The 26,702-nt window shown below is 42.3% G+C and overlaps 1 protein-coding gene across 1 annotated transcript in view; it reads right to left on the bottom strand.

The window, feature by feature from the left end:
* Positions 1–23,882, bottom strand: part of LOC123363339 (ATP-dependent translocase ABCB1-like) — a 55,445-nt gene extending 31,563 nt beyond the window's left edge. The window contains exons 1-13 of the mRNA XM_045004192.1: positions 23,787–23,882; positions 17,903–18,009; positions 16,328–16,415; positions 16,189–16,237; positions 15,156–15,309; positions 14,129–14,207; positions 13,743–13,934; positions 12,481–12,652; positions 11,501–11,625; positions 6,305–6,482; positions 4,255–4,368; positions 2,633–2,743; positions 91–216 (exon numbers count right to left, since the gene is read on the bottom strand). Coding sequence (XP_044860127.1) covers positions 91–216; positions 2,633–2,743; positions 4,255–4,368; positions 6,305–6,482; positions 11,501–11,625; positions 12,481–12,652; positions 13,743–13,934; positions 14,129–14,207; positions 15,156–15,309; positions 16,189–16,237; positions 16,328–16,415; positions 17,903–17,951 — 1,437 coding nt within the window. The 5' untranslated portion in view covers positions 17,952–18,009; positions 23,787–23,882. The remainder of the gene's footprint in view (positions 1–90; positions 217–2,632; positions 2,744–4,254; positions 4,369–6,304; positions 6,483–11,500; positions 11,626–12,480; positions 12,653–13,742; positions 13,935–14,128; positions 14,208–15,155; positions 15,310–16,188; positions 16,238–16,327; positions 16,416–17,902; positions 18,010–23,786) is intronic.
* Positions 23,883–26,702: the final 2,820 nt, after the last annotated feature.

Here is a 26,702-nt window from a genome sequence, read left to right as displayed (position 1 = left end):
TAATGTCCTTTTAAAGTATAGGTGTAATCTAGTCAGGAAATTAATCTTCATCCTAGTAGCCAGGAATAGCGACAGTTCATCCAAACTAACCTCTCCTTGGACTGGATCATAGAATCTCTGTAGCAGCTGAATAGCAGTACTTTTGCCACAGCCACTGGAGCCAACCAGAGCGATGGTCTTCCCCGACTGAACTTTCAGGTTCAGGCCTTTGAGAATCTGGAAATATAATCTTTATATGTTAGTCCAATAAATACAGAGCTACTTAAATAAATGGTTTGTTTAGAAAAATATCATGATCAAGCCAATAATGAGAGGTCTGGTCTAACAGTGTACTGAACTCCCAGAACTGCTTTTAGTCCTTTGTTCCAATCCTGGTTGTAAAGCACTTTGAAGATGACAAGAAAAAGTTTTTATTACTAACAGTCTTGCTTTGTTCTATTCTTATTCTATAAAGACTGCCCTAAGAAAAACTCTTTGGCTCTGAAAACAAAGTGGGTGTTTTAATATCCCCAATGGAATGAAGAGTCAGGGTATGACAATCTCTACAATTTATTAGGGAGGGATTAGTTTGACACTTTTGTTGCAATGTTCACATTTAGGAACATTTTACCTCAGTCCATTTTACCTCAGTCCATTTTACCTCAGTCCATCTTATAAATGTCTAATATTACTAGAGGCCAAAATATTTGTCTCCTGTGGGAACTCTTAGGTATATTGATATTTAGGCTGATTTATGACGACATTTTTTTTCAATAGAAGATCAAACCAATAGTAATATTGTTCTTGTCTCCTTATACTATACCAGAAGAGCACCAGTTTTCCAGTAAGCTAATAGCAGATAAGCTTTGGTGTTTGCTTGACCAAGCAAGAGCGTCATTCTCCACCCCTTACACATCATTTCTCATCACGACCATCCCAGCTCTAATCTCCCTTTTTAGGTAAGGCAGGAAAGGGCATGTCAAGCTAACGCTGACAATAACTAGAGTCTTCAGCTCTCTGTGACCCGGTTCATTCCAAATTTAGGTACTAAATGGACATTGCCTTGATCTGGTCTATTGATCATCTCTGGCTGGTGATTGATGAGAACCAGGTATCCAGGATGATTCTTTAACTTTGCCAGCTACCTCTGATACCATTGATAATGAGCCACTGCTGACACAGGGTGAACTCTGGAAGGGATGGATGTAATCATTCTTGAATGGCTCCATCCCATTCCAGCCACAGGCCCAAAGTGTGGCTCATCCGGCCCAGGATTTCTCTTGAATGGAGTTATGTGGGATTCTGTATTGTCACCCTCCTGCTCAGTTTGTATGCAAGACCATTAGGGGAAGACAGTGAGACACTACAGACTACACTGACTTCAGTATTCAGATAACATAGCTCTAGGTCTCTTTTTCATCAGACCCAGCTTGGAGAAGTTGACTGGCTTAGCCAGCAAGTTACAAGGTGGGTTTGATGCAGGCAAGTGAGCTGTGATTCACCTCAGAGATGACTGAGTTTATGCTTGTAGTTTGGAGGAACCCATCAGAAGAAATGGCAGAGCTAACAGCAGCACACTCCAGTGAGTTCGTAACCTGTTGGATCCACAGCTGCTTTTGCACGCAGGAAGCAGTAGCGGCTAATAGCATTTTGTTTGTCTTTTGCACTTGGCCAGAAGGTTCTGAACTTTCAATTCTGGTACAGATGTCAATCCAGAGAGAAATATTGGATTACTGCAAAGTACCTTACATGGGACTGTACAACAAGATGACTCCCCTCACAAACTTCAGCCGGTGGAGAATATGGCAGTCTGTTTCTTAGAGGGCATTTTCTGTAGGGAGAATCTTGCCTCCATGCTCTGTGACCTGCACTGGCTTCCATTTCATTTTCAGGAGTGATTTAGAATAATGGCTTTAACCAATAGGTCTTAAAATAGGTTGAGTCCTGGCTATCTCCAAGATTACCTCTCCCCACATGGGATATCACAGCAGCTGAGATCTTCTGAAGCACAGACACAAACAGCTTTCTGGGTTTAACCACATGAGGGCTGGAAGTGAGGCATTCTTGGTGAGCGAGCTTGAATGAAGAATTTGCTTCTGATTCAATTCACCAGAGGCCAAATTTACTCACCTTCACGTTATGCTGTAAGCCCCATTTGTTCTCCCTTACTTTTTCCAGCAGGTGAAAATGAAGAAAAGGTGGTTGATGGTGATGAAGACAAAGCTTTAGTTTTGGAAGGACATTCATCCTGCATTGTTGTGTATTTTTGTAACTAATATAATAACATTTAGCTCTTACATAGTACATTTCATCCATATATCTCAAAGCACTTTAAAGAGGAGGTCAGTATTACTATCCCCATTTTACAGATGGGGAAACTGAGGAAGAGAGAGGTGAAGTGACTTGCCAACTGTTCCTTTGCAGGCCAGTGCAGAGCTGGGAATAGAATCCTGGTTTCTTGAGTCATCACCCAATGTTCTTTCAACTAGACCACACTGTGGTACATAAATACCCAGAGTACAGGATGGGCACTTTAAAAAAAACTGAATTAAAATAAACACATTAAATTGATAAAATATCAGTTTTCTTTTTGGTCACACAGATAATGGCAGCAGCTTTTCACTGCAAAGATGAATTTAAAAAGATCACTTACTTTAACATCAGGTCTAGATGGGTAACTGAAATGGATGTTTTTGAATTCAATCTCTCCTTTGAACTTATCTGGTCTGTATCCTTCCTTGGCACTGCTATCTATAAGACGGTGCTGGAGAGAGATTTTGAAAAGGTATTACACATTTATGTGATTTTACAATTGTGGCTTTAGATGGATAAGTTGTTTAGGACAGTAAAAGAAACATTGCAGCACTACATAGCAGTTTAACTGATCAACTGTTGCTGTATTTCAGCCCAGAGGAGTCTGCCTATCAGTGAAATGCAATCCTTGTGTATACCCTGCAAAGCATTTTGGGATAGGAGACAAGGAAAGAACAGGAGTAACTAGAATAATAAAACATCAACTATACCCTAAATAATCCATCTCCCAACATTTACAATGGGCCCAAATCCCTTAGCTCCCTCCCAGCATCTGCCTAGGCAGAATGTGGGTTGAGAATCAGTTCTTGGAGGAGTGATGCAGCCTGTAATTGTTGGTTGGCTTAAAATGCACAAGCAAAATAAACAAACTGGGGATTTATTACAAAGTCTTCACCCCTAAAAAGATACCATCATCCTGAGGCTCCCTGGTCTGAAGTCCAATGGAAAATTAGCCTGGCGCTAAATAGCCTGACCTGGAATTGCTCCTCCACTTCCCATGTTGCTGATCTCTGTTGGACTGACACTTTTCAATGACCCAGTAACCACCAGCAGAGTTCAAATCTCTTTGAGTAGGAATGGGAAGTTTAAAGGGGATCTCCTAGGATCTCTCCGCTCCCAGCAAAATCAAAAATAAAACCAAACCCTTTTCTCTGAGTTCTGGTTTCTAATTGATTCTGGTAGTAGCTTCCAGCTTGTTCTATCTCCATCCAAGACTCTAGGCAATCTGGGAAGCAGAGTTCTGAGCCTCTGTAGCCATCATTGCTGTAGTTCGGGGCGAGTCCCCTAAAGACTTGCTTAGTGTAATAGGTCAGGAACAACCAACTCCAGAGGTGGTTACACAGAGTTTGATCACCCTTAATTTAGTTTCTCTGGGCAAAATTCCGCCCTTTGTTATATCCACACAACCTCACTGAAACCGATCGGCATTTATGGCCATAACAGAGGACAAAACTCAGACCTTTGTTCTAACCTCATATGAACCTGGGACTGCAGATATATAACAAACTGCTGTACAAAATTCTAAGAGTTAGTTACTGAAAGTGTGGCATCCCTCTTCCCCAGCAACAGTATTACCAGAGCTTTCAACAGCACTGTTAATCTCCAAATCAAAAGCAGTTGAACTGAAATAATGTCCACTCCATATACTTGTGTTTTAAAGAGCAATGTCATTTCACTTAGCTCTTCACTACTTACTCTAAAAAATAAATGAATGAGGGAGTGACAAACCTAACAGGAACGAGGGCCCCAATCTGTAAAGTTGAGCTATAGATCTCAATTTCCCCCAAGTTTGCAATAAGCTCATTTAGGGCTTTGGTTAAGGCTCGTGTCTCCTTAATATGAAGAGAAATGTCGTCTTACTTTTGTTTTCAGTGGTCTGAGTCTATGGAGTTCATCCTCTTTTTGGATTTTTCGAGAAATAAATCAGAAATTTCAGACTGCTAGAAAAGCGACATTAAGTACCTTACTGATAACCTTGTACACCTCATAGGCAGCACCTCGAGCATTGGCAACACTCTCCAAGTGTGGGGAGCCCTGTCCGAGAGAGAATGCGCCAAGGAGCACAGAGAAGAATACCTACAGGGAACAAAAACAGGAGCTAGCGTACAGTGGATCCAGACCTGCAGTTTCTTTAGTGTCATGATAATCCTGGTGGTTCTGTAAGAGCTTTTCCAAAAATATATATATATATAAAAAGAAAATCAAAACAAAAATTTCAGGCTGCATTTTTCCAGCTCCCCCAGTTTTTATACATTCCCTGGATTTGACACAGGACGTGGTGAATGTAGCTATTGTGTGCACCACATGCCCTTTAACAGTTGGATTAGCTTTTTTTTGTTACTCCTGTGTTCATTAACTCCCATTAAGAGAATAAATAGTGAAATTAGACATCTCTCCATCTCTTTGCAATATTAAAAACCTCAGTGTCCTCAAAGAGAGTTAATCCACAGTTTTCTGAGGCCCCAATCCTTCAAAGTGCACACGTAACATTATGCCTTGTGACTAGTTCCACTGACGTCAAGTTCTCATCAGAAGTCAAATGGGGCTACTCACAGTGCATAAAATGAAGCATGTACCTAAGTCTTTGCAGGATCAGGGCCTTATTCCTTTCCAAAGGAAAAATAATCTAAAAGTTTTGGTAAAGTACAATAATCCCTTGCAGGGATTTAAAAAAAAAAAGAAAGATGGTCACATGGCTGTGACACTGGCAGCCCAGGTGCCAGCTCATGCCAAAACTCCAGACCTCCCTGAATGCTTACAGATGCATAGCTGGAAGCCAGGCCAATTCATTTATGTATTATTATAGAGCAAAGTGATTGTTGAATGTATAAGAATGTATTTGGTGTTTAAACTTCATGAAAACTAATGGGACATTAATGCATTGTTTTAACTAATGCATTGTTTTCACTTATCTGGATCCTGTTATAATGTTGTAGCAAACATTCACATAGTGTTTACCTCTGTCAGTAAATAACCCATCAAATGAGAAAGAAGCCTTGTGGAATGCAAATGAAGAACTTAACAGAAAAGTGTTAATTTCAAAGCAAGTTGTCATTGTGTGTGATGATCGAAGGTCAAGACTCCAGATGTATTCCTCACTCTCTGCCATCAAAGGAAAAGCCCACATGGGTATTGACCCTGTCAGCTTGTTTTCTGTGGGAAGAAAACTATGAGTATGGATTCAGGGAAAAATCCTTCATCTCTGCACTGTTTGGATTCTTACAGGGCAGAATAAATGAACATGGAGATGCAGATTCCCTGAGTTATTCTGGGTAGCCCTGAGAAACTTTTGGGAAACTGGCACATCACTACATCTCTGCTACCATTTGGAATTATAGACTTACTCATCTGTACATATATTTTATCTACTTTAATCTCTCAATAACTCTTATTACCTTTTCTTAGCTAATAAGCCTTTAGTTAATTTACTATAGAATTGTCTACCAGCGTTGTCTTTGGTATAAAATCTAGGATACCAATTGATCTGGCATAAGTGATTAGTCTCTGGAACTGGAAACAACCTGAATGTGGTGTGATTTTTGGTGTAAATGACCTTTTATCATGAAGTCAAGTTTGTCTGGGTGGCAAGATAGATTTGAGAGTCTGTCTGTGACACCATGGTAAGACTGGTATAGTGATCCAAGAATTCATATTTGTTACTGGCTTGGTGAAATCTAATTATAGAACACACCACCAGTTTAGGGTGTCTGCCCTGTTTTCTGACAGCCTGCCCTGAGGTAGGCACTCATGGTCGTGAACCACTCCAGACAGCATGACAGTGACCAAATGAGATATTTGTTTAGGAACTTTGAGGTCTTAAGTATGTAGATTCAACATCTCTGTTGATTTATATTAAACATATTTTAACATTTAGTCTGATGGGTACTTTGTGCCTGAGTAGAAATTATGGATCCTTTGGTGCAGTACTTAAACAACAAAGCATTTTCTCTAATTTATAGACCATTTAAAAAATGTTTGCCTCAGCTAATCGACTATACTGTGGTGTACTTACAATTAGCACACGTCCGATGTCATAATTCTCTTTCTCCTCCACTGTGAGTTTGGTTCCATACCAAAATGCAAGAGCATAGGCTCCAAATAAAATAAACTCTGTGAAACCCAAAGATGTATAGGTGGTAATGGATTTTTTTACTCCAACTTTCCTAGCATTCTCTAGGTTAACATCATATCTGAAAACAGATGATAAATGTTTTATTTGGTATGTACCCAGATGACATTTGGTTCCTAGCTTCCTCTCATGCTTCCAGGGTTTTCTGCCATAAAAATCAATTATCTAGATTCTTAGATGGTGTGAATCAACACAGCTTCATTGATTTTACATCAACAGAGGATCTGGCTCAATAATTGTCAACAGTAGGTCTCCCTTCTGGTGTTACTTCACTGAATGTGGCTGCTCTGAGTGAATTATCAGGCACACAGATAAACATGATATTTTGGGGAACAGTCAACACAGCTTTTGTAAATGGAAATTGTGCCTCACCAATCTATTAAAATTCTTTGAGAGTTTCAGCAAGCGTGTGGACAAGGGTGATCCAGTTGCTATAGCGTACTTGGACTTTCAGAAAGCCTTTGACAAGGTCCCACACCAAAGGCTCTTAAGCAAAGACATGGGCTAAGAGTGATAGAAAACAAAGGGTAGGAATAAGTGGTCAGTTTTCACAGCAGGGAGAGATAAATTGCAGGGTCCCTCTGTGTACAGAGACCTGTGCTGTTCACATATTCATAAATTATATGAAAAAGAGGGTGAACAATGAGATGGCAAAAATTGCAGATGATACAAAATTATTCAACATAGTTAAGTCCAGATCTGACTGCAAAGAGCTACAAAGGCATCTCACAAAACTGGGTGACTGGGCAACAAAATGGCAGATGAAATTCAATGTTGATAAATGCAAAGTAATGCACATTGGAAAACAATCCCAACTATAAATGAAAAATGACAGGGTCTAATTTAACTGCTACCACTTAAGAAAGAGATCTTATAGACATCATGGACATTTCTCCAAAAACATTTGCTCAATGTGCAGCAGCTGTCAAAAAAGCTAACAGAATGTTAGGAACCATTAGGAAAGGGATAGCTAATAAGACAGAAAATATCATAATGCCACTGTGTAAATCCATGGTATGCCCACACCTCAGATAATGTGTGCAGTTCTGGTTGCCCCATCTCAAATAAGATATATTAGAATTAGAAAAGGTAAAGAGAAGGGCAACAAAAATTATTAGTGGTTTGGAACAACTTCCATCTGAGGAGAGATTAAAAAGACTGGACTGTTCATCTTAGAAAAGAGATGACTAAGAGAGGATATGTTAGAGGTCTAGAAAATGAATGAAAAGAAAGTTAATAGGAAACTCTTATTTACCCCTTCATGTAACATAAGAACTAGGGATCACCCAATGAAATTAATAGGTAGTAGGTTTAAAACTTACAAAATGAAGTACTTCTTCACATAATGCAGTCAACAACTCATTGCCAAGCCAAAAGTATAACCGAGTTAAAAAAAGAATAAGATGAGCTCATGGAGGCTAGGTCCATCAATGGCTATTAGCCAAGATGGTCAGGGGTGGAACCCTATGCTGTGGATGTCCCTAAACATCTGAGTGCCAGAATCTGGGACTGGATGATGGGTTCGATCACTCAAAAATTGCCCTGTTCTGTTCATTTACTCTGAAGTATCTGGCACTGTTACCTGGGGTTCCTTCAACCCAAAGCTCTTGGTAACTTTACTCTGTGCGAGAAGGTGTCAGGAAATAAATCAGGGGAGACACGGCCGTCTGACCAATAGATGGCTGGCACAAACAGGACAACACAAGAGTGCTTTCACTTAAAGCTAAACTTTACTAGTCTCAAGCACTTACACACGTCCACAACAAGTTAGTAAAACACCCCCGACCCTTGATAATTACCAAAGCTGAGTGTGTCTTTCGAGTGATAGTGGCAGCCCGTCTGCTGCTGGGGAACAGAAGATGCATCCAGAGGGAGAGACCAGTCCCGAAGAGTCCCCAAACGAGTCCCCTTATTTATACATTAGTAATAGAATGACATGTCCCTTAAAGAAACCTTGTTAAGTAAGCAGTTTCAAGCAAGAGGTTCCTTCTGATTATTGATTAACCAGGTGTGGGTCTTTCCAGAGCCTGCAGCCTTGAGACCCCAATAGACATTCCTGAGGGTACATCCTGCTCTTCTAACATGTATCAGCAACTTCAATACAATTCTCATCAGGAAGTACGTGGGGTCAAGCTGCCCCTTCCATGGCACCCCAAAACCCTCTCCCCTCCTGCCTTGGTCAAGCTGAGTTTGCTGAATGGCCAATTTACAGCTTGCTGACTAGGTCGCTTTTTAACAATAAGCCATAGTGGGTTTAGGCACTTTACTGGTTTGCCAAAGCCTCCCCGTACAGTTCTGGACACTGCCAGAAGACAGGATTCTGGACTAGATAGACCATTGGTCTGACCCAATATGGGCATTCTTATGTAATATTGGAAAAATTGGCCTGAAATCAACAACATGAAATTCAATAAAGACAAGTGCAAAGTTCTACACTTAGGAAGGGAAAATCAAATGCACAAATACAAAATGGGGAATAACTCGCTAGGCAGCAATACTGCTGAAAAGGATCTGGGAATTCAAGTATATCACAAATTGAATATGAACCAACAAGGGGATATAGTTGTGAAAAAAGATAATATTCTGGGGTGCACTCAGGAGTATCATATTTAAGACATGGGAGGCAATTGTTCCACTCTACTTGTCTCTGGTGAGGCCTCTGCCAGAGTAGTGTATCGGTTTAGGAAAGGTGTGGACAAACTAGAGAAAGTCTAGAAGAGAGTAACAAAAATGATCAAAAGTTTAGAAAACCTGAAGAAAGGTTAAAAGAACTGGGCATGTTGGTCTTGAAAATTGAAGACTAAGCGGGACCTGGCTAACAGTCTTCAAATATGCTAAGGAGTGTTACAGAGAGGATGGTGATCGGTTGTTCTCCATATCCACAGAAGACAGGGCAAGAAATAATCAGGGTAATCTGCAGCAAGGGAGATTTAGGTTAGATATTAGGAAAATCTGTCTAACTATTAGGATAGTTAAGTACTGGAATGTGTTACCGAGGAAGGTTGTGGAATCCCCATGATTGGAGGTTTTTCAGAACTGGTTAGACAAACACCTATCAGAGATGGCCTAGGTATACTTGACCCTGCCTCAGTGCAGGGGGCTTGAATTGATGATCTCTCAAGGTCTCTTCCAGCCCTACATTTCTAGGATTCTATGAGTATCAGCTCGCAAAGGGAAGAGTTAGTGCTCACTCAATTTTTGAAGAAAAAGTACTTTAGATAAAACCAAACAAGTAAATAGAAGCCAGAATCTCCTTTGACTCCACAACCTGACAGTAGTTCTCTCCTGCTGAATGCTGTTGGAAGCCAGGAACTATTCTCATAAGCTAAATTACCAAGACATATGCCCATAGCAAGCAATCAAATATAAATTAAGCACCATATTATGCTAGTTAACCCCTGTGAGACAAGGACAAAGATTAACAGTTAGTTAATGAAAAAAATAATTTTCTTTTTGCTTGTGATTCCTTTACAAACTTATGGTTTTCCATCAATCAATAACAGCTTCTGTTCACTCATTAGCTATCTAATCCCCTTTAGCGTCTCAAGGGCATTACAGAAAGCACCGCTCAGCCCAGCAATGTTCTCAGAATGTTTCAGGAGGACATGCATATCATTTTATTGTTCAATGACATGCTCAGAAGCTGTGTAGGAACCTCTCGACACATACATTATGTACAAAAATGCCCTGACCAAAAGTGGGAAGGCCCAAAATGAATGGCAGTGTTTACGCAGTAGTGAAGGGATCCTAAAATGATGTGCAATTAATTTCTTCCACATAAACTGCTCAGATATCATTGGTGCTGTTCAGATTAGAGCAGGGGTCGGCAACCTTTCAGAAGTGGTGTGCTGAGTCTTCATTTATTCACTCTAATTTAAAGTTTTCCATGCCGGTAATACATTTTAACATTTTTAGAAGGTCTCTTTCTATAAGTCTATAATATATAACTAAACTATTGTTGTATATAAAGTAAATAAGGTTTTTAAAATGTTTAAGAAGCTTCATTTAAAATTAAATTAAAATGAAGGGCCCCCCAGACCGGTGGCCAGGACCCAGGCAGTGTGAGTACCACTGAAAATCAGCTTGTGTGCCACCTTTGGCACGTGTGCCATAGGTTGCCTACCCCTGGATTAGAGCAAGAAGAGGATTATTTGCAAAGCACTAAGCACGCATTTAACTTTAAGCATGTGGGTAGCCCCCTTCAAATCGATGACATAGGAAAGTGATAGGCAATCTTACCTAATGTCATGATCCAGTAAAACATGAGCTTAACTGTAAACACTTCAATCAATGATTTCAGTGGGAGTGCGCATGTGCTTAAAGTATTTGCAGAAATGCTTTGTTGGACTGGAGCCTTAGAGAAGATTGCATTTTCTATAGCTTCAGCTTCCAAATTCAACTTCAGGTTAGTGTCAGAGGGAAATTGGGCCTTACAATGCCCCTCCATAATCAGGGCCGGCTCCAGAGCCCAGCGGGGCAAGCACCTGCCTGGGGCGGCCCTTTCCCGGGGGGGCGGCAGGCTGGGCCGGCGGACCTGCCGCAGTCATGCCTGCGGGAGGTCCACCGGAGCCCCGGGAGCAGCGGACCTGCCGCAGGCATGACTGCGGAGGGGACGCTCGGCCGGCGGCTCCAGTGGACCTCCCGCAGGCATGACTGCGGACGGTTCGCTGGTCCCGCGGCTCGGCTGGACCTCCCGCAGGCATGCCTGCGGCAGCTCAACCGGACCCGCCGGACCAGCGAACCGCCGAGGTCCAGCCGAGCCGCGCGACCAGTGGACCCTCTGCAGTCATGCCCGCGGGAGGTCCGCTGCTCCCGCGGCTCGGGGGCGCCTCCCGGGCATGACTGCTTGGGGCGGCCAAAAACCTAGAGCCGCCCCTGTCCATAATGTAGGTCAACTGAGTGATTGCAAATGTTCATGAGTGACAGAAAACATCTCCTTCCATATGATCATATTTATCTTCATCTGAACTTCTCAGCTGTCTGGGGGATAAACTGACAGATCATCTTGGATTTTTTAAAAATAACCACATCACTTTCCCAAATATTATGTACAATCAATAATTAGTTAAAAAAACTCACTTTGCTAATGCCTTCATCTGTCCATTGAAAGCAACAACTGTTCTGATAGAAGTCAAAATTTCTTCTGCCACAGCTCCTGCTCTAGCATAAGCACACAGCTCTTTTGTAGTGAATGATGCCAGGAACTGGAAAATTCAGAGGGTAGGGGAAGGGGAAAGTATTTTATGGAAATTTATTTAAGTGGTGTAAATTATGTACTGATACAAAGGATGATCAAGCAATTAGGGAAAGAGCCTAGAATTTAGGAGACCTGGGTTCAAGTCCCCACTCCAATACAGTTTTCCTGGGCAACTTCAGGTAAGTAACTTCTCTCCGTGTTTTACTTCTCCTTGTATAAAATGGGAATCCTCTATCTTGCATGGTGTTGTGAGGCTAAACACAATGAAGCTTGCGAGGCACTCAGAAACTATAGCAATGGAGGCGATGTAAATAACTTAGCTAACTTAAATGATAGGTCACATGATTTGAGGACTTCAATGGCTCAGACATAGGTTTGATACAGGAGTGGGTGGGTGAGATTCTGTAGCCTGCATTGTGCAGGAGGTCAGACTAGATAATCATATTGGTTCCTTCTGACCTTAAAGTCTATGATTCTCCTCCACCATTTTCAGTGGTTGGGTGGGGGAAAAGGGGAGAGAAAACAAAATACAACCTATAAATAGAAACACTTTGTAAATTTTTCTGTGCATTACAAGCAATATCTACTAATGTGGTCACAGTTGATGAACGCTGATCATCCTCTTCCCATGTGGTGAATGGTGGTGACTGGAAGCAGTCGAGTCCTCCATGGCATGCCAATGGCTGCCTGCCGATGATCAGTATAGACAGAGCCCTGCAAATTTTGGGGCAGGAGCCAGTGGAGTAGGAGAAGGGCTGCTCTCCATGCTCTCCAAACTTTAGGGTCATGTTGCTTTGGGATTCACTCCCTCTCAATCTGTTTTTAGAGGTAGAATTCTTATTTGTTTTCCCCCAGCACTTACGATTGATCCAACTGCTGCTGCTGCAGCAAGGAGAGGGCTAACTGACAAAATCACTAAGGTCAGTTTCCACCCGTAGACGAATCCTATAACAATCCCTGTCAGAAACGTGGTAAAGAATTGTACAAATATACAGATCTTGTCTCCGATGCCTTCGTGGATGGTGTTAATGTCACTGTTAATTAAAAAGAGATTTGTTAACTTTGATGAATACCTCCTCACACATTTTTCTCTTTTGCTGGAGAGAAGCTTGTCAGAAGTTTAACTGTTCAAATCATTGGGTAGTAGGAATTTTGGACATGGATACTGAACAGCAGCAATGGCTCTTTGTGGGGCAAGGAACTAGCAGATCACAAATCATTGTCTGTGATGTAACCTCTAGATAGACTTCTGCCATTGCTACCCCTGCTCATTCACACGTGACCCAATTCATTCATGCAATAGCCAAAAGGAATAATTCATACAAAAACAAAAATTCACCCCCAAAACCCTTACATTACTTTTTCCTCCAAGTTCCCCTATGTAGCCGATCTTCTTCAATTTTGTTATTAGATTTTAACATCTTTGAGACAAGGAATATCTCCATTTTGCATTATATAGAGTGACAAGCACAGTGTTAGTAAATTATTATTTGGAAAATCATTGTGTGTCACACTAATTTTTTCTTGCTATTTACATATGTGGGAGCTAGGATTGGTGAAATTCAAGCCTCTCTCATTCCCTCCAGGATTCACATCTTCCAAAAACTGGGCATATCCCTCCCTGCAAAAACTAAATCCGGAGAAACTCTGCATACCCTGATCAGACCTTCCTCTGAATCCCTGCACAAGGGACCTGATCCAAAGATTCCTAATGATTTTAATTGGTTTTGGATCAGATTCAGAATGATAACACAGTGCCCATAACTATGAGTGCAGTTTCATTTCATACAATGTCAGGGTTTTCAGTGTTTGTAAACTCGCTGGAGCTGTTTATCTACAGTAGTTTGAAAAATAGCTCATAGACACTACAAAGCCAATGTCAGAGGAGTAAGATATTGCATTTCAAAGGATAAGCCCTCGCAGTGGAAATATTACTGAAACTCCGAAAATGAAGTGAAAAATTATAACAAATTCCTCCCTCAGATAGCAGAAATAGTTTGGGTCTTAGTTAAAAAGTTTTCGTGGAAATTCCAGGAAATTCCCTGTAGCTATTTCAATAAAGGTAAACATCAGACTTCTTTTTGGCTCATGTTTCTGGTGCAAAGATAAATAGAGCTGTCTCACTCCGTCAGCCGGGTGTTCAACGTTCCAATCTCGCTGGTATCAAACCAAGCCATCTCCTGGTGAAGTATGGCGAAAAAAAACTTTTGTCGGATTCTTGCAGTCTGTCTTGCAGCTGAGGTCAAAAATGTCCAGACTTGGATGGTGCTCAGTATCACTACAGCAAAGCCAATACCCGCATAGTAGTAGGCAAACCTGTAGTAAAATAGTAAAAGTCCATAAGGTCAATTGCATCTTGCAAGATAAGTTAGACACATCAGGTCACGTTCAACCCTGCTGAAGCCAATGGGATGTAATTGAGGGCCAAATTTGGCTTACAGTCTAATGGACAAAAAAATATACAAACTACACTGTGCTATTCTTATGAAAATAATTGCAGAGGTTCTTACCTGGTCATTTCAGCTTCTATATCCAAACCTGGAATTGCTGGACAAGTAGAGCTACTATTCATCACAGCTGAAAGATTAACTGTAACAAAGAAAAATATTCAGTTTTATTAGAACAGGCATAAAACAAATCATGGAGGTTTTAGGCCATAATCTTATGGGTGTTTTGCATGATGCTACACTCCCTGCAACAGGGCTGTAGATTTATAACTTTCATGGTGGCCATCATCCTTCCAGTGGAGGATCAAACAGGGCAAACTTCTGAGTCAGCTCAGAGGGTTACTGCAGAGTGATGGATTTAGCTCACTACGTCAAAGGGCACTGGTCAGATCATAGCTTCATCTCATCTGACCTTCTGATTCCAACAGTGGCCAATATCTGAGTTTTCAGAAGTTGATAACACCCCCTTCTACCTCACACAAGGCAAAATTAATCCACGCAGACACCATAAGTCCGATTTTTATTCACCACTTAGGTTCCACCCAACCCTCAAAACTGGGCCCATGTGGGGTCCAAGTGGTGGCTCAGCCTTTTGCTGGCTGTCTGCAAAAAGGGTAAATTTCACTAATAATGCATCTAACCGAATGTGCAGAATTGTTCAAACCTGGGAGAAATAGAAGACCCCTTCCAGGTGTCAGCACATATATTTTAGGGTAAGTTATGATTGCCTTTATCATAAGCTTAGCTCATATAGAGGAAAAATAGAATTAATGGTCCTATTTTGTTGTTTTAAAAATCCAATCACAGAACTTGATTTGGTGACCTCGTTGGGCAGTGAATTCCATGGAGTAACTATAAGCTAGAAAGTAGTAGATCATTTTACAGTTACCAAATGTACTGCTCTGTAATTTATCAAGTGTCTGTTTTGCTACTGTACTATACAGCAGGGTAAAAAGGAAGGACTCCTCAGAATTCACTCTGCTCTTCATGGCTTTTAACACCACACCCGCACTCCATCCTGAACCTCTGCCAATCCAGTAAATAAGAGACCCTACCAAATATTTTCAGAAGTTGAACAAATTTTATTTACCTGAAGACATATTTACTGCTTGGCCAATCGTCACAAAGCTGTTTGTCATCTCTCCAAAGACAACGATAATAAGTGGCAGCCCTGTTCCATTTGCAACAGCTGCAATCAAACCTATTATCATCAAAATGATATCCAGCCAATCGGCATACGCAAACTACATGAATATAAAGAAAAAGGAATTAATTGAAGGTTGACAAATTCACATAATTGTGACAATATCTTACTAAGACACATAGAATAGGATTTCTTTGTACATAGCACCATTAGCAATTTGGGTATCCCAAAACACTTTGTGAAGCAATGAATTAGATACTGTGAAGGGAAACAGAACACTTGGGATACACTTTGAAAAAGCTTACACACAGTTTTAGGCTAGTTTTTATTGAGGGATTTAGGACATGTTGGCAGGATGAATCCCCTAATCCGCAGAAAAAAGAATGTATCTAACATTTTTCACAAAGTGATGATATCACCTGTGCAACTCACTGCCTCCCTGGGTGCATTCTACTACATCCCATATTTACTCAGTGCATTTAAAATGTAAACAAGCACAGGTAAGTAACAAACATTTGGCTGCTGCCTACCAGCAGAAACGGGTATGTAGCAGTTATCACATTTAAGAAAAACAAGGCACTTGTTTCTCTGGATAATTCATGAGACATTATGCACTAATGGTAAAATTATCTCCAATTGAGAGAGCCAGGGCAAGGCCCTACTTACCGCACATGCTTCACTTCAGTCCTTAACATGGGTGGATTTCACTCCGTCATGGTGCTAAGTGCTGAAACATTGTCAAGCACTGGCAGTTAGCTGTGAGGGGAACTTTGCACAAGATCCCATATTTTTAAAGAGGGGAGCCTGAGATCAATGCACAAAAATGGCTGTGCGGCAATACTAAGTTTTGCACAGACCTCTTTCTTCTCTTTTGAAATGCAGTATTGTGGTTGCACATTAGTCTGTTACCATAACATACAACAGGCAAAGAAAAGGAACAATGAGAAATATAAATCAAACCAATAAACTATGCACTAACCAATTTCAAAATGCCAACCATCTTTTCCTTTGACTCCTCATTTTTCTTTCTAAAGAGATTAATGCAAAATTAATCCAGACCCTTTCTTGAAAGGCAGGGCAAGAAATTTAACAGCATATTAATATCGAGGAATCCCTACTTTTTCTTGTTCTTCTGTAACTGGTCATTTTGCTCAGGTTTTTCATCATGTTGGAAAGCAGGATTGTCATAGCCATTACTTGCAGATTCTGTGGAGGGGAAAGTAGGTTTTGCTTTCACAAATAGTAAGGTCTTTTAAGTCAGATTCCTATGAAGCACAGTAAATCCCTTTCTGAATTATCGGCGCACCAAAACCGTTGATTTTTTTAAAGCAGGAAAACCATATTTTTCTCATGCTCTTGAAACAGGTCAGTAACTTTCAATATTTTCCTCCCCAAAGATCACATCCAAGCTGAGAACAAACATCATTTTCAGCCCAAAAAACTAATTTTAAGGGAAGTCATTAAAGACTAACTTGGACCTCAATCTTGCAAAAACTGAGGGAATGCCTAAGTGTGTGTCTACACTAGAAGCGCTGCAGTGGCACAGCTGCAGCTATGCTCTCTGTAGCATATACACTTACTACACTGGCGGAAGGGATTAGTGAATCCACCTGCTACGTTGCTGGAAGAGTTCTTCTGTCAACCTAATGGTGCCTATATTGAGGCTTAGGCCGGCTTACCTATGTCTCGCAAGGGTATGAATTTTTCACACCTCTGAGAAACGTAGCTAGGTGAACCTAACTTTTAGGTGTAGACCAGGCCTTTGTCTTTGCAGGATAGGGGTCTTAGAGTGGAACAGGCATCTTATTATTTGTTGGTATTTCAGTAGTACCTACAGGCCTCAACCCTACTGTGCTATGGCTGTAGAAACACAAGTAAAAAAAGATCTCCACCCAAAAGCGTTTATAATCAAGGAATAAGATGAGAAGTAACAAGTGGATGAAAGAAACAGGCAGAGGAATCACAACAGAATAGTGAGGTGACTGTGAACTACAGGATAAAAGATGGTCACAACAAACCAGCTGTCTATCCTATCTCAACCTGAACTATAACTACTGTGTTTTCCATCACTAGTTTTTAGAACATGTTTGTAGAGACTTACAGGACATTATTATGTTTGTTTTGATTATAGAACAATTCAAATGCAGTTAACTGGTTCCTGACTCATATAGTGGAGCATTTGCACACTTAGGCCCCATTGCTGATGCATGTAAATAACTTTAGGCATGTGAGCAGCCACATTGTAACTCAGTGGGACTACTCATGTGCATAAATGCTCGCAGGATGGGAGCCGTAGTTATTTTCAAACTAGAGTGACTCGCTAGGCACACCAGGGTCACTTAAGTTGGTAGAAAGGCCACACAGAGCTACGCCTAGCCAGTGCTGTGATTAAGTTAAAAGAGAATACATGTATTCAGTGCTAGCTACGAATATTTTCTGAATGCTGTTTCCTCCGCATAGATCCCCAAGAAGGGTCCATACTCGCTGGGTAAAGACACCACAGAAGAAAGCTTAATAGCCAGAGTAGCATGATTTGTGGAGGACGATGGGAGGGCTGATCTGTTTTTCCATAGAAATCCCTCATGGCTAACAGACAAGATTCAAAATGTGGATTAGTTTCGTGGCAATGGAGTACATCCTTCCAACAACTAGCCTAACATTCAAAAGAAGAAACAACTAACTGAAAAACTTACTAGGATTAGGTGGTTTCTTTTCTATGTAATTTATGAAATCATCCTTCATTGTGTTATTCTGTTGTATGGTTCTTAGACTTGCAGAAGTAAATCACTTTGGGTAGAATCTGCATACACAAGAAAACAGCACAACCTTTCAGAGACAATAGCCATTCAAAGCGTTCACATTAAGATATGTTTATGTTTCTTTATTAATGGTATCCTTTTGACAACTTTTCCTAGGGAAGAAAAAAATATTTATCATTACATACTACTTTTACATCAGGGTAAATTACTTTTCTAAAGAACTATGTTCATTTTTAAAAATTAGGACAACAATGTGGCCTGCTTCCTGGGGGTACCCAGGGCAGTGGCCATCTGCCCTTAGCACGAGAAAGCCTTGTCTGTGCCCGATGGGGGTCAGCTCCTCAACTCCAGTGGCCACAGGCAACACAAGCACTCCCCTCTAGGCCTAGGCAGGCCCTGCTGTCTCTTTACAGGTTAGCGATAGGCACATTCCAACCCCTGAGCTCTCCGAGCATCTCCCTGCTCCACTGCAAACTCACAGTATTTACAGATTTGCTGTTTGGAAAGGAACAGCACACCCCAGCTTACCAGTTCCAGCTCAGATCACCTCTTTGCTTAACACACGACACTTAGATACGTTTTACAGTGAAAACGGGCAAAAGTTTATTTAACAAAGTATAGATGTAACTCTCCCTTTCAGTGCTGGCTTAGTACAAGAATGCAGTGCAAACAGGAGAGGGGTACCTCACAGTTTTTGGACAGTTCCAAAGTTTCGGTCAGCCTGGGCTCATTTTGTGGTGCTGCTGGTAGGTGCCTGCCTCCCCCTCCTGGTATGCTAAAGGATCAGGCTACTTGGTGGTGCTTACAGTGAGACAAGCGATAACCACACTCAGGCTGTGGCTACAGCACTAGAACTCACAAATAATTCAAACTCCCACAAGCAAACACATTAAAAACGGTAACTATAAACTTTATGTAAGGACTTGACCAAAGAGAAATAGACAATCAGTGAAAACTTTAAATGATTAGAGATAAATAATGCTTTGTAATTACTAAAGGCTCTGCCAAGAGGCACACCAGATCACATGACCACACACTCTCTGAATGTTCCTAAACAAAATTCTCTCTTCCCACCCCCACCCCCAGTTCTGTCTTTCCCCCATGTCTCAGGTGGAGACATTGCAGGCCTGTAAGGAGATGCTGTTAGAAACACACTTTATTATACTGGGAATTGGCAGTGCAGGTCTTGATGATCCAGGTAGATGAAAATCCTTCCACAGATGCAATGTGCCTTCATGGTGCAAAATTAGGGCCTTAAGATGCTGATATCTTCCCTCACTCAGGCCCTGCTACTAGCCTGATTATTTGTCCCCTTCAATTGAGTGTTGAGAGCCACTATAGCTGGCACAGAACAGCAGTCATGAGTGAAAGAAGAAAACGCCTCCCTGGGGCAGCATTCAGAAAAAGAAAGAAAGCAAAGGAAGCTTTTCTATCTAAGCAGGAAGGAGCTCTCCTGAGATACACAGACACAAATGTTCACGGTGAGCCTTCCGGCCCCAGTGAGGATGTGAGTGGTGAGGAGATGCCTGATCTTCCAGTTACTCAGAGTGCAGGTGACCTGGCAGTTACTGCAGTATCCATATCTCCATCTTAAATGGATGTAACCATGCATATTCCTGAAGAAAAGTGTAGATCGGAGAAGAGTGTGGTGAAGGTGCAAGAAACAACTGCTGCTGAGTTTAGTTCCTTAAGTCTAGATGTTCCAGGACTGTGGACCCACTTGAGCAGTAACCTAAGGGACTTCCTTGTACTGCATGGGCCACAGCAAGTGAAAAACTTCATGTTCCCCGAAGACAATGAAAAGAGAAGCTTCCATTCAATACATTACTGGCGTGAAATCCCCAATGGTGACGAAGTGGAGAGGCCATGGCTTATGTACTCAAAAACCCAGAATGCTCCATACTGTTTCTGTTGCAAACTCTTTCAGTCTAATGTTCCAGCCACATTTGATTGTACAGGAACAAAGGACTGGAAAAATATGGCTAGAAATCTGGCATGCCATGAGACGGGAAAGGCAGCAAATCACCAGAGAGCATTCCATAGCTGGAAAGAGTTTGAGATGAGACTAAGGTTAAAGGTCTTCATAGATGATCAGCATCAAGAGAAGATTGCATCAGAGTCTCTTTACAGGCAAAATGTTCTGAAAAGGCTCATTGCCATTGTGAGAATGCTTGCTACCCAAAACCTAGCACTGCGTGGCACTTCAGATCACCTGTATGTGCCAAACAATGGAAACTTCCTTAAAATTGTGGAGCTGAGAGCTGAGTTTGATGCTGTACTCGAGTGGAGGTGATAAGGCCCATCAAACACCAAATTGGGAAGATAGATGATGCCATTGTTGCCATTATGAAGGATAATGCTATGACAGGAACTGTTTGTGGGAGAACAGTGGCAGAGGGAAATGGAATCACCAGAAACATACATAACTTCACATTTCTGTGTGGCTTAGTGTTGTGGCATGACATACTGTTTGAAATAAATGTTGTAAGCAAGAGACTTCAAGGTGTTGACCTTGATACATCTGGAGCAATGGAACAACTGGACAAAACAAAGTCAAACCTACAGCCTTACCAGTCAGATGAGGGATTTCAAAACATTCTGAAGAGTGCACAGAAGTTGGCAGTGGAACTTCACACTGAAGCTATTTTCCCATCCATTCAAGAATACAAGAGTCACTGTGGAAGAATACATTTTGATTACAAGACATGGGATAATCCCATAAGAGACCCCAAACAACAATTCAAAGTTGAATTATTTAACCAGGTGCCAGATTGTTCAATATAGTCAGTCGAAGAACGTTTCATGCAGCTCAAGGAACACAGCAGTATATTTGGGATGTTGTATGATATTCCAAAACTCCTCACTATACCTGAAGAAGACCTACACCAGCAATGCAGGGCACTAGAGACAGTGTTGACACATGATGACATGCGTGATATTGATGCGAGTGATTTAGGTGATGAACTGAAAGCCCTTTCAAGATATATTTCAGCAGGATCAACTCCAAAGGCTGTTCTGGAATATATGTGCACAAATATGATGACCACCGTCTTTCCAAATGCTTTTGTTGCTCTGCACATCTTTCCAACACTTCCTGTAACAGCTGCCAGTGGAGAACGCAGCTTCTCCAAGCTGAAGTTAATAAAAACACATCTGTGCTCCACAACGACACAGAAGAGGCTGGTCGACCTTGCAACCATCTCAACAGAGCATGAGCTGGCCCAGACTGTGGACCTTTAGGAAGCAGTTCAAATCTTTGCAACCAAGAGGGCATGGAAAGTACCACTTTGATTATTGAAACAGATAAAAATGCCAGTGTTTACTAGGAAGAAGGCAGAACGTAGACCTTTCAAAGTTTTGGCTCAAACGAGGGGGCATGGGGATGTCATTTGAGGTCCCCGCCTCAGGTGCCAAAATGTTGTGGGCCGGCCCTGGAGAGAACCCCCTTGCTAAGGGGTGGGAGTGGCACTACATAGTCAAGTGGTAGCCAGCAGAACTATTGGAAACAAATACTTACATATAAAATAAAATCCTAACACACATTCTAGAAACTAGACTTAATTAACTAAATACTCTCATGTCCAATAAAGTATTGCTCCCCAGTGCTTTCCTGCCAGACTGTGAACCCTTTTCCATGAGAGAAGACATACTATCAGCTTGTCTCCTAGATGAAGGATGCAGTGTGTCCATCTGCATTCCCAGATATTCCCCCACAATCCATTGTCTTTACTCATAAACAGGACCCCTTGCTGCTGTTTATGTCTTCCTGTAAATCTGGTAGATTTTGCAATCTTTCAAGTGGTGTCAGGCTCAGTGTGCAAACAAGCATCCATGTGAGACATAAAATGGCCAATACACACATGACCAGACAGAGAGATAAATGTCTTCAACCTCCTGCTTAAAAGGAACCTATGTAAGACATGACCTCTTGGTTACCTGTCTTAACTCCAAGGCTTTGAGATCTTAATTTCCAATATAGACACATAACTCCTTAAACATTATCCACCCATACATTGCAAAATGATTAGCCAGTAGGCTACTGGCTCTTGATAGAAATCTTACAGGCAACCATTTAGTAACTTAATATGAATATATCTGACCACTGTAAAACCCTGTGCATCCCCTGTGCTCTATGTCAGTTGGCACCAAGGGATTCTTTGGTCACACTCAGCTAACCACTTTCATGGATTTTAATGCCAAAAGAGACCATTAGATCATCTAGTCTGACCTCCTGTATAACATAAGCCATAGAATTTCACCCTGTTACCTTTGTATTGAGCCCAATAACTTATGTTTGACTAAAGTATTTCTTCCATTTATATCATGATCACAGTAATTGTGCAAAGATTCACAATGCTTTATCCTTTCCAAGTATTATTGGATTAATTAAATAATGGTGGAATTCTTTGGAAACAGATGACCAACATTCTATCACCAGGGTTTTGTTCCTTTATATGGCATGTATGTATGTTTACAAAACAGTACATTTGAATCTCGGTCCAACAGCTCTCGAGGCATATTAAAAAATTAAACAAAACTAAAGCTGACATATACATCTAAACAAGAACATTGTGTGCAAAATCCTTATTCTACCCTTCAGCTTCCTTTTAGATCAATTTCTAGTGTATGTTGTTGTCTGGATTTTATAATTAATTTATTTCAGTTTATCTTTTAACTTTCTGTTACGGCCATTAGTCTCACTTTTAATTTGGACATGCATACAAACTCCTGGGGATATAGGTTACTATCAGGACGACCATACAGATGCAAATGACCATTGTAAAAAGGATTACACTTATTTATGTGCTTATTTATCACAGCCACTTTCAAAGACAACCTACTTCTTGCCACAGAGAGATGAAAGGCGGGATGGGGAGTGCAAGAGACAAAGCCCCCTGTAGGGTTTCTTCAGCTTCAATATAGCCATAAATAGAACCATAATGACAGTTTTCTACAACTGCAAGGTCCCTTCACCTCTAAAGTAAGCACAGAAAGAGGAACAGAGACAAAGAACTTTATAGGATCTCCTCAACTGCAATGCACCTACAGACTTTCTATAGGCAGCCTGGTCCCTAATGGACCACTTGACATTTACATGCAGCCACTAACAGACAGACAAACAAAAAACCAGAAGGATCCTCCAGGGCAGTTGCATACAGAAGTAATATCTTGCTTTTTAAGGGGATCTATAGAAGATCCCTCAGCTTCAGTGCAACAAAAGGTAGAACTAGTGACCCTATAGTTCAGGATCTCTCAGCTTCAGTGCCTCCAGGAGAGAGGTATTACCCCCTGGGAGATACCGCAGCATCAGAGCAGCAACACTATCACCCGTAGCATCCCCCCACGTCAGGGCAGCAACACTGTCACCTCTAGCACCCCCCGCTTCAGAGGGACAAAAGCACCAGTAGCCCCCCCCTCCCCCCGCAGTGCCCACGAGCCCTTTGCTGTCAGTCCCGGCGGCAGGCAGGGCTCCCCTGGCGCGGGTCACGCCGAGCTGCCATTGGCCACGGAGCGAGCAGCCCCCAGAGACGCGGCCCCGCTCCTGCCGGGGAAGGGGCCCCGCTGCCCGCGTGCGCCGCTGAGCCCCCGCGGGAGGGGAGCGGGGAGCGGGGAGGGGCTGGGCCAGGGGGTCGCTCGGACACGCCGCTGGCGCCAGGGGGGCTGGAGCGTCCCCATCGCTCAGCCCTGGGCCGAGCCCCGGCGGCCTCCTGCCCGGGGCGGGGGGGGGCGGTGGGGGCAGGTAGGGGAAGCCGGGCTCGGGGCTGGGAGAGATTCCTCAGCAGGAGACTGGCCCCGGCCCAGCGGTTCTGAGCCTCACCTGCCCGCTGCTCCCTGCGCTGCTCCCAGCCCGGCGGTGACTGCGGAGCGCCCGCACCTGCCTCCGCTCCCTGCCCCAGGCAGCCTCCCCGCTGTGGTGAGTCCCAGACGCTGCTCTGCCTAAACCTCCGTGCCCGCTTCCCCCTGCCCCTTATAAACAGCAGGCTGCTGCCGGCCGCCCACTTTTCAGCTACCTTGTTTCCCTTCCGCCACATCCCGGGGGATCAGGTTTCAAGGTAACGCTCTGGGGCCCCCTTTCCACATCTCCTGTCAGTGACTCCTTCCCCACAGGTACCCCCGCCCAAAGCAAGAAAACCATTTCTGGTGAAGACGTGCTGCTGTGTGGACCAGAAATGGGTAAAAGGACTAAAGCCTCCCATTGTGGTTCTTTCCTGCTTAAATGTGTTTAAATGTCTCCTAAAAAAGTTCAGAGGGTTGATTCAGAAAAACACCCTGAAGCTCAGATTGTCTCAGTTACTCTGGGAAAACTTATGCAGACTTTACAGGACCCTGTGGCTCCCCACCCCTTTCCACTGTGCAAAAACAAAATCCCATAATTATTTTCCCATCCATCTGGGTGCTGATATCATCCTCATCATGCTGGAATCTGAGTGCCCAAGGGTTTTGGAAAGTCAGGGAAAGCAGTGGTAGTTTTGCCTGATTAGGTCGTTCAGGCCTGGGCCCTGTGTGATGACTCCCTTTGTCATCCCACCCCGCCAAGGTTCAGGGTAAAATGATATAATTCCCTTTGAAAGAAAAGGCAACGTTTCCCATTGCTTTCTTCACTCACCCATCCCACCCCACTACCTTTTACTTTACAGATGGACTTTGATATTGCTCAAAACCCTACACCGCAAGTCTGTTTATTTCTAGGGCCCCACACTCTCATTATCATTATATTACTTTTTGTTGTCAAGTTTATTACAGGACTCAACTTCAGTCCCCATTATGCTAGGCATTGTACAAAACACATTGGGACAGGGACTGACTCTTCCTAAGAATTTATAAACTCCTTGGCTTCCATAGCTCAGAAGTCTGTGTCTGTAGATTAGCAGGGCAGAAAATTGAGAAGCACAAATGCATGATTGTCCCAAAATGTGTTAATCCCAATGGAGTCAATGGAATTTTTGCCATTTCAGTGGGAACAGGAACAACTCCTGCATCCACACTAGGAGCGTTTTGCTGGTGTAGTATACTGGTACAGCTTTACTGGCAAAGACTTTTCAAGAGTAGACCTGTCTATAGGTTTAGTTGTGGTCATGGTTGAACTCAGATACCATAGCAATGAATGCCATATAACAGTGTTTCCCAAACTTGGTATGCCGCTTGTGTAGGGAAAGCCCCTGGCAGGCTGAGCCGGTTTACTTGCCCCGTCCACAGGTTCGGCCGATCATGGCTCCCACTGGCCACGCTTTGCTGCTCCAGGCCAATGGGAGCTGCTGGAAGCGGTGTCTTTGCTGCTCCAGGCCAGTACGTCTCTCAGCCCGCGTTGCTTTCAGCAGCTCCCATTGGCCTGGAGGAGCGAACCATGATCAGTGGGAGCTGCGATTGGCCAGACCTGCGGACGGAGCAGGTAAATAAATGGGCCAGGTTAGCCAGGGGCTTTCCCTACACAAGCGGCGTCTCAAGTTTGGGAAACACTGCCATATAAGAATATAAGCAGAATTAAACAGGAAAATCTTGACCAGAAGTTTGAAGATGCTAAGCACCCACAACTCTTATTTGAAATCTTGAGGAGTTGCTGGGTGCTTGGCACATCAGAAAATCAGGCCATTTTACTATTATAGTAGAACCTTGATTTTATGACCACCAGTCTGATGAACAACCAGTTACAGAAATAATTTTCCCTCCCCGCTCCCCAAAATCACAGCATGAATGTGATCTCATGAAGAACAAGTTGACATCCCTTCCCATTTTGAGGCCTTCAGTGTGTTGGAAAATGTGTTGCTGTGGTTTATCAAAATGCTTTTCCCCCCAAAATAAAATTTTGTCAAGGTTGACACAGTCCCACAGAAAGTTTAGATTTTGATGAAATGGCATTTTATGATGGTAAACTGTTCTATCTGAAAAAAATTGACCAGCTATAATGTTAATAAGCAACTTTAAAAAGTAAAAACCAGGGAAGCAAAGGGAAAGTGAGAGGAGGAGAAAGAGAAGAGTTGGCAAATAATTCCTGCTGTAACCTGGTGAGATATAAGGGCCCCACTTATCACTTGGTAGAAGACCAGGGAAAGTCAAAGCAAATTGCATTATTTTTTTAAACTTCTTTTATAAGTAAAAGATGACCACAATTATTTAAAAGTTGAACAGAACTGATAGTGGTGGACTGAAATAAATGTGATGGTAACTAGAACCGACATAAGCTTATAAAATAAAGCTTCAGTATTTCACTGTCATGATCCACAACACTATAGTTTACAATAGTGTCTTTGCAGTATTTTGGGCCATTACTTTAGAATACTATAAACTGTTTTGTTTATGATTTAAGGAAAGTGTGCGCTTTGGAAGGAAGAATGCCATTTCCCTTTTTAGGTGTTCTATTTTATGAAACCACTCAATTAATTTTAAAAATCATCTTTGGTTAGAAAGAGACAATCCTCAGGTCCAAATGTCAGATTTTGAGGCCAAAAGCAACAACTGGATCATCTAGTCTGACATGTATATCACAGGCCACCAACACCCAGGCATGAAACCCGACAAGTGAAATTAGACCAAAGTATTAAATACCTCAGGAGATTAAACTGTCACAGGCAGAGAATAGGAGGTGGCAGGTGCACCAGGCATGGCAATGAATTGAGTTAATAAGATATACCCTGATGATTCTAACACAAGAACTGCACCACACGCTGCAGAGGAAGCAACCCCCTCCCGCCCCCAGCTCACTGCCAATCTGACCTGGGGAAGATGCCTTCCCAAC

The sequence above is a fragment of the Mauremys mutica genome, chromosome 2 (genome assembly GCF_020497125.1).
Source record: "Mauremys mutica isolate MM-2020 ecotype Southern chromosome 2, ASM2049712v1, whole genome shotgun sequence".
NCBI classification, from domain to species: Eukaryota; Metazoa; Chordata; order Testudines; family Geoemydidae; genus Mauremys; species Mauremys mutica.
Note: the sequence above shows the minus strand (reverse complement) of the source record. Positions and strands in the feature narration are given on the sequence as shown.